The sequence below is a fragment of the Penaeus vannamei genome, chromosome 19 (assembly GCF_042767895.1).
Source record: "Penaeus vannamei isolate JL-2024 chromosome 19, ASM4276789v1, whole genome shotgun sequence".
NCBI lineage: Eukaryota > Metazoa > Arthropoda > Malacostraca > Decapoda > Penaeidae > Penaeus > Penaeus vannamei.
Genome location: NC_091567.1, coordinates 33,163,167 through 33,170,666, shown reverse-complemented (window position 1 = coordinate 33,170,666; position 7,500 = coordinate 33,163,167). Strand labels below are relative to the sequence as shown.

The 7,500-nt window shown below is 44.5% G+C and overlaps 1 protein-coding gene across 1 annotated transcript in view; it reads left to right on the top strand.

The window, feature by feature from the left end:
- Positions 1-7,500, top strand: part of LOC113804723 (uncharacterized) — a 10,416-nt gene that overhangs the window by 2,542 nt on the left and 374 nt on the right. Inside the window, exons 2-4 of the mRNA XM_027355616.2 lie at positions 2,701-2,814; positions 4,404-4,508; positions 5,039-7,500. The exon at positions 5,039-7,500 is cut by the window's right edge and continues 374 nt beyond it. Coding sequence (XP_027211417.1) covers positions 2,701-2,814; positions 4,404-4,508; positions 5,039-6,558 — 1,739 coding nt within the window. The 3' untranslated portion in view covers positions 6,559-7,500. The remainder of the gene's footprint in view (positions 1-2,700; positions 2,815-4,403; positions 4,509-5,038) is intronic.

Here is a 7,500-nt window from a genome sequence, read left to right as displayed (position 1 = left end):
TTCATTTTTTAAACATTCCTTCATTAATTTACCTTGAAAAACTATACACATCGACGTAATTCATTTTTGGGAACCACAAACCTCATGACATGGGCGAACGTAAACAATACACCAGCTAGCAATTCCTGCCTGCCGAATCTCTCTTTCATTTATTAATTTCTTCAATTTACCTCTTCCGTTACCTGACCGTCACATCCCTGGAGACGGAAAGCATCCTGAGCCACTGCCAAAGGTTTTGTAGGACGTCGGGAGCCTTCTGCAGACAGCGCGGAGCCCTCTCGGTTCTATTGATCTTCTGCTGCGTTTCAGCGAGGCGGCGAGACCTTGGCCTAGGTCCCAGGGTCAGACCAAAGGCACGAGGACAGGGGTGTAGGATGGTCTGGGAGGGCCTCGTCAAGATTTTTTTTTCTCTCTCTCTCTCTGATGGATGTAGAGTCTCTCGGGACTTTGTGGGAGCGCTTTGAGATCGGTCATGTCCTCGTGCTTTTTCGTTTTCTGTCTTTGTCTCTGTCTGCCTGTCTCTCTTTCTCTCTTTCTTTCTCTTTCTCTCTCTCTTTCCTTCCTTTCTCTCTCTCTCTCTCTCTTTCCTTCCTTTCTTTCTCTCTCTCTCTCTCTCTCTCTCTCTCTCTCTCTCTCTCTCTCTCTCTCTCTCTCTCTCTCTCTCTCTCTCTCTCTCTCTCTCTCTCTCTCTCTCTTCCTTCCTTCCTTCTTCCTCCTTCCTTCCCCCTCCCTCTTCCCTCTCACGTCCCCTCAAAGTTCGAAGCTTACACTGAAGTATGGCGTATTGGCTTTGCAGGCGAAGAAACTCTTTCTTTCTTTCTCTCTCTCTCTCTCTCTCTCTCTCTCTCTCTCTCTCTCTCTCTCTCTCTCTCTCTCTCTCTCTCTCTCTCTCTCTCTCTCTCTCCCTCCCTCCCTCCCTCCCTCCCTCCCTCCCTCCCTCCCTCCTTCCTCCTCCCCCTTCCCTCCAAAGCTTACATTGAAGTATGGTAGATGGCTTTGCAGGTGAAGAAACTTTCTCTCTCTCTCTTCTCCCTCCTTCCTCCTCCTTCCTTCCCATCTTCCTCCACTCTCCCTCCCTCCCTCCCTCCTCCCTCCACCCTCCCTTCTATCTTCTCCCTCTTCCCTCCTCTCTCTCCCTCCTTCCTCCTCCTTCCTTCCCATCTTCCTCCACTCTCCCTCCCTCCCTCCCTTCTATCTTCTCCCTCTTCCCTCCTCTCTCTCCCTCCACCCTCCCTCTTCCCTCTTCTCTCCCCTCCCTCCTCCCTCCACCCATCCTCCTATCTCCTCCCTCTTCCCCGTCCCCCCCTCTCACAGTCCGAAGCTTACGTAAACTCAAGTACAGTAAGTGGCGTTGCAGGCGAAGAGACTCTCAGTTTTTCAATAGATCGAATTTTATCGGGAATGGAATGCACTGTTTGGCACTGTGGTACTGGTGGGTGTGGTGGAGAAGGAGGATGAAAGTATTTTTCTTGGTTTTAGGGGTATATATCATAAAACATTAGGAAAATCTGTGAACAGGAATCTATTACGCATAGATAGATAGATAGCTAAACAGATAGGTAAATAGACAAACAAACACACGCGCATATGTATGTACAAACAGCATACATACATATATACATACATACAGGCATACATACGTACATACTTACACACTCTCTAAAATGCATTGAAAACGTGTAACAATCACTTTAATGGCTAAATGGTACTCAGAACTAAAAAATGCATCAACAAGATCATTTACCTTAACAATAGTTATCTCTCCTCATTCACTTATTTTTATTTTTCTCTCCCCATGGGGTTCTTAATTTAAAACATTGATTCTACACGTTAAAACATTAATACCACACTCAATAAAACACTGATTCTACACTCAATAAAGCATTTATTCTACACATTAAAACATTAATACCACACAATAAAACCCCGATTCTACTCAATAAAACCCTGATTCTACTCAATAAAACATTGATTTTACACAATACTAATGCTAAATGGACCAGAATGTTATGTTAGCATGATTCACCTCATACCAGAAACCACTTCGCTGGAACAGTAAGATGAACATTATTCATATGATATGGTAGTCAAAATACTCACACTTTGACTGGAATTTTCCCATGATTAAAACAGAAATTACATCTATCTCTTCAGATAATAAGTCGTGATAAAGACACAAAATTTAACGTGTTTGGGATTGATTCTTGATACTTAAGAGTGAAGTTATTAAGTGATGAAATTATTGTCGGTTGTTGTGGTGGTTGTGGTCCTAGCAGTATTGGCATATCAGCGTTCGTTATAATATTAATTCTACTATTAATGATTATTATTTTTATTGTTGTTACTATTATTACTATTTTCATTATCACCACAATCTCCATCTCCATCTTCATCACCATCATCATCGTAATTATGATTATGATGATTAGTATCGCTATTGCAATTACTATCATCGTTACTCATATTATTACTATTGCCATTATCATAACCATCATCATTGTTATCATCATCATCATTATTATTATCATTATCCTCCTCCACATCATCATCATTATCATTATCATCGTCATCATTATCATTATCATTATCCTCATCCTCATTATTATCATCATTATCATCTTCATCATTATCGTCCTCCTCATTACTATTATTATCCTCATCCTCATTATTATCATCACTATCACTATTCCTCCTTTCCAGAGCTCGTGGCATGGGCGTGCCTAGGAGCCGGGACGGTGATCTTAACATGGACTATCTTCACCATGGGCAGTCCACGGTGGCTCCCCGTCTCCATCTCTGCCTGGATGAGGAGAAGTATTTACGTTACTTTTATTCATTCCTTCTAATCGAATGCTTTGTCTTTTCTTATCGGGGGTTAGATTAGATGTAAACTATAGTTCGGTTTGGAAAATGGATGGGCTCATCTCTCTTTTTCTTTCTCTCTCTCTCTCTCTCTTTCTCTTTCTTTCTTTCTTTCTTTCTTTCTTTCTTTCTTTCTTTCTTTCTTTCTTTCTTTCTTTCTTTCTTTCTTTCTTTCTTTCTCTCTCTCTCTCTCTCTCTCTCTCTCTCTCTCTCTCTCTCTCTCTCTCTCTTTCTCTCTCTCTCTCTCTCTCTCTCTCTCTTTCTTTCTTTCTTTTATCTCTCTCATATCAGAGATTAGAAGATATAAACTACAGTTCGGTTTAGAAAATGGATGAGCTTGGGAGATTAGTAGATGTAGATACAGTTCGGTTTAGAAAAAAATTGATTAGTTTGAAAGATTAGTAGATGTAGATACAATGTGGTTTTGAAAACGGACGAGCTCAAGAGATTAGTAGATGTAGATATGATACGGTTGAGGAAATGGTTTGGCTCGAGATTAGTAGAAATAGATACAGTTCAGTTAAGAAAACAGGCGAGCACGGGCTTAGAAAATGAGCTCGAGAGATTAGTAAATATAGATGCAGTTCGGTTTAGAAAATGGATCTCATCTCTCTCTCTCTTTCTTTTATCTCTCTCATATCAGGGATTAGAAGATATAAACTACAGTTCGGTTTAGAAAATGGATGATTTCGAGTGATTAGTATATATAGACACAGTTCGGTTAGGAAAACGGATTATTTCGAAATTAGTAGACATAGATACAGTTTGATTCAGAAAATGGATTAGCTCGAATTAGTAGATATAGACAGTTCGGTTGAGGAAACGGACGAGCTCGAGAGATTAGTAGATATAGATATAGTTCGGTTTGCAAAATGTATTAGCTCGAAATTAGTAGATATAGACATTTAGGTTGAGAAAATGGAAGAGCTCGAGAGATTAATAGATATAGATAAAGTTTAGTTAAGAAAACAGACGAGCTCGGGCATAGAAAATGGATAAAGTCGAGAGATTAGTAGATATAGATACAGGTCGGTTGAGGAAACGGAATAGCTCGAGGAATTAGTAGATATAGATACAGGTCGGTTAAAAAAAAACAGACGAGCTCGAGAGATTAGTAGATATAGATACAGTTCAGTTAGGAAAACAGACGAGCTCGAGAACACGGCGTTCTGAACGGGAGGTGAATAAACCTCTTTGCGTTTAAGTTTGTTGGTCTTGTCTACTTGCGGTTGGTGTGGCTGGTTTTCTATGGTTGAGCGGTCGATAACTGTCACTAGCCATTGTGTTGTTAAATGATCTTTTGGAGGCTTTTGCGGAAATTGGTTTTCGTGGGAGAATCTTTAACTGAATATGTTTGCAGAGTCTACAAAATTTTCGTTTATGGGAAGTGATATTTTGTTATTTTCTTGAGAAGAGATCGGATAGATTTACTTGATTCCGATAATGTAGTATCAGACCTTTCCTCTTTTGCAGTAATTCATTTTCATTCGCTTTTTTTTTCTCCAACAAGAAATAGATCGATATATTTCGTCTCGTTTCAGAACCATTGCCAAGGACCCCTCCTGTCCCCTGCCTCCCCCTGGCCATGAGGCAAAGGCTGGCCTCAGAACTCGCCTCGCTTAGCAGGGACATTCTCGCGCATGCAGGTAAGAGTAGCTCGAACGGCGGGAAACGTAACATTACGTCCTCGTACAGAAGGGCAAGTTCGCGCAGTATCACGTCCATAACGGGAAGGGCGGGTGGCGTAACATTACGTTCATGTAGGGTAGGACAGGTTGGGGGATATTACGTCCAAAGTTCCATGGTCTATAACCATGAGAATTATATGGGTGTGTACCTATGCGAATGTGTTTGGTGGTGTATGTTGTTATATGTCCATTTACACATATGCAATATATATGTGTGTGTATTGTATGTGTGCTTCTGTGTTTGTGTGTGTGTGTGGAGAGAGAGAGAGAGAGAGAGAGAGAGAGAAAGAGAGAGAGAAAGAGAGAGAAAAAGAGAGAGAGAGAGAGAGAGAGAGAGAGAGAGAGAGAGAGGGGGAGGGGGGGTAAATGAATGTTTTATTCTTCAGTCGGTTAATTTCACTATCGCAGACGTTGGATTTCTGTGAAGGAAGAGCGTTACCGAATATTCCTTTATCCACATTACCCCTTTTCTCTCTTTCTGTCCCCAGACGAAGATCCACATAACAGCAAGTGGTCCGCCCAGCTGAACCTGATCACCTCTGTCCTGGATCCGCGCATGGACCAGGAGGACCTCCGGCCGCCGTCCCTCGTCTGCCCCGAGGACTTCGACAGCACCACCTTCTCGGAGCTCAAGTGCAACTCCGCCCCGCCGCTCGCTCAGGTCCTGAGTGTGATCCTTCCAGCCAGGGGGTGGGACGAGGACCGAGTGTCTCGCGTGGTGCACGGCCTCGGGAAGAAGCACGGCCTCACCGTCATCCTCCTGCTGGGGAAGGACGACCCCGAGCCTCCCCGCAGCGAGAAGCTCCTAGTCCTGCGTCAGAATCAGTCCCTGAGTAGTGGTGCGCTCCTCAACGAAGCCGTCTCCTGGGTGAAGACGTCCCACGTGCTGGTAGGACACGGCCTTGTGCACTTCTCCTGGGACTTCTCCCCGCTGACGAGGCTGCTCCGGGTGATAGACCGCCTCCCAGCCGTGGGCGTCGCAGCGGGAGCCTACCGCGACGAGAGCGGCCGATGGAATCACGGCTGCCTCCAGAGATCCATCACGAACTACCACGCCACGTTCATCCGCGGCTACCAGTACTCGGGGCAGGAGTGCATGTACTGTGACGACGTCCTAGGACCCTTCCTGGCGCCGGCGAGCCTACTACGACGCCCCTCCTTCGGTAACACGCTGGACGGGCCGCTCCTGTATCGAGACTGGTTCACGAGGCTCGGGCAGGAGGGCTTCCTGTATCTCGTGTGTCCGGACGTGATGTTCTTCGTCGAGACAGAACCTGTCATGACGAGAGAGGACTGGAAAGCGTATGCGACCATGTGGGTTCTTCAGGGCGTTAGTGGATTCGACAACAAAGAGTATGATTTTTCATGCACAGAAGTCCATATAAATTGTGCGAATTTGCGAAATAAGATCGATTATTACCTGATCCCACCATGCTGCAGTGATATCCTCATGAACGGCATGGCCATCACCAATGGGTTTGCTGAGGTAACTGGCGTCGAGTACGAGATGCATCACGGGTCTCTCCTCGGAGCCGTCAAGTTGGGTTCTTACCTCCCGTGGGACTTCGACCACGACATCTATTTCGACTGCCGCGACAAGAGAGCGTGGAAGGCGATGGGCACGTACCTGAAAAGGACCAAGTCCGGCTGCAGCTTGCGCTTCTCCTCGTCCAAGGTCCCCTACGTCATCCAGTGCAGGACGTACTTCATCGACATGGTGTGCCGGAAGCCCCTCTCGCGCCACACTCTCCCCGACGTCTACCGGAACGTGAGTACGTGGGTCGAGTACGGGGGCTATCGGGTCCCCGTCATGGCCAACCCCGGGGCCGCCGCCAGAGATCAGGCAGGGCCGAACAACCTGCGCCATGCACAGCACTGGCGCGTGCCTGACCACCCCGACGCAGGAGCGTGGCGAGCCTGCCAGAACCCCTTCAAGCAAGCGTGTCTCGATCGCCATCCCGCTGATGGGAGTCTCGCCTTCAGTTATCCTCCTCGGTGTCTGCCCTAATGGCTGTAAGAAACTCCAGATGATATTCTTATCCAAAGATCTATTTCTTAAAACTGTTTCTACTCATTTTTATTATGTTGAGAATGACACCTTTCAATCAGTTTTGCGAATCATCTGATCAGATAAATATGGATATACCCTTACTGAAACCTATATCAATAGTTATAAGAGGACGAAAAAAAGTATTAACGAATTCATGCAGTATATTTGATATGGTTATGAAACTGTGTTTAATTGCATGATTACATACGGTTATAAATCTCACTCTAGTCATAATATCCCGTCCATTCCATTTAGAATGATATTTCTTAACATATCTCTCGTCTCTCTTCAAAATTCGTCTTCCTTTACGTTATTCCAAGATCATGGTCTCACCCATTAACATTTAATTACAAGGACACGAATAAAACTCTGCTTGTCACAGCCTTAAGATAAAAAAAACAACAACTAAATAACTAAAGAGGTTCCTTTACTCAAGGAAAGATTGCGTCATCTAAGTATCAGGTTCAGCACTTATCCCGTGCTTCATGTCCTTTTCCCCTGACATCACGCTCATCACCTTTCGTGTCTGTACCTCATATCATCATCATCTGCACCACAACTTTTCCGACTAGTCTACACCACTGGTTCCCAACCTTTTCACTAGAAAGGACCCCTGTTTTTTTTTTTTTTTACATCAATTTTCTTTGCGGACCCGAAGAAAATGTCTGATTACAGTACTGCTTTTCTTTTTGAAACGAACATCCCCTGAATTTATTTATTTGTTGAAACACCAACGCATTTTTGTATACAGTTAATAAGTAACTATCAGTATCTAAACGCAATACTTCTACAGTAGCTTTATCGTGTGCCATAATATAATTTACCCAGAAACTTCTCGAAATGCTTAGCCGACGGACCCCAGTACTACCTTTGGGAAGCCGAAGGGGTCCGGGACCACTG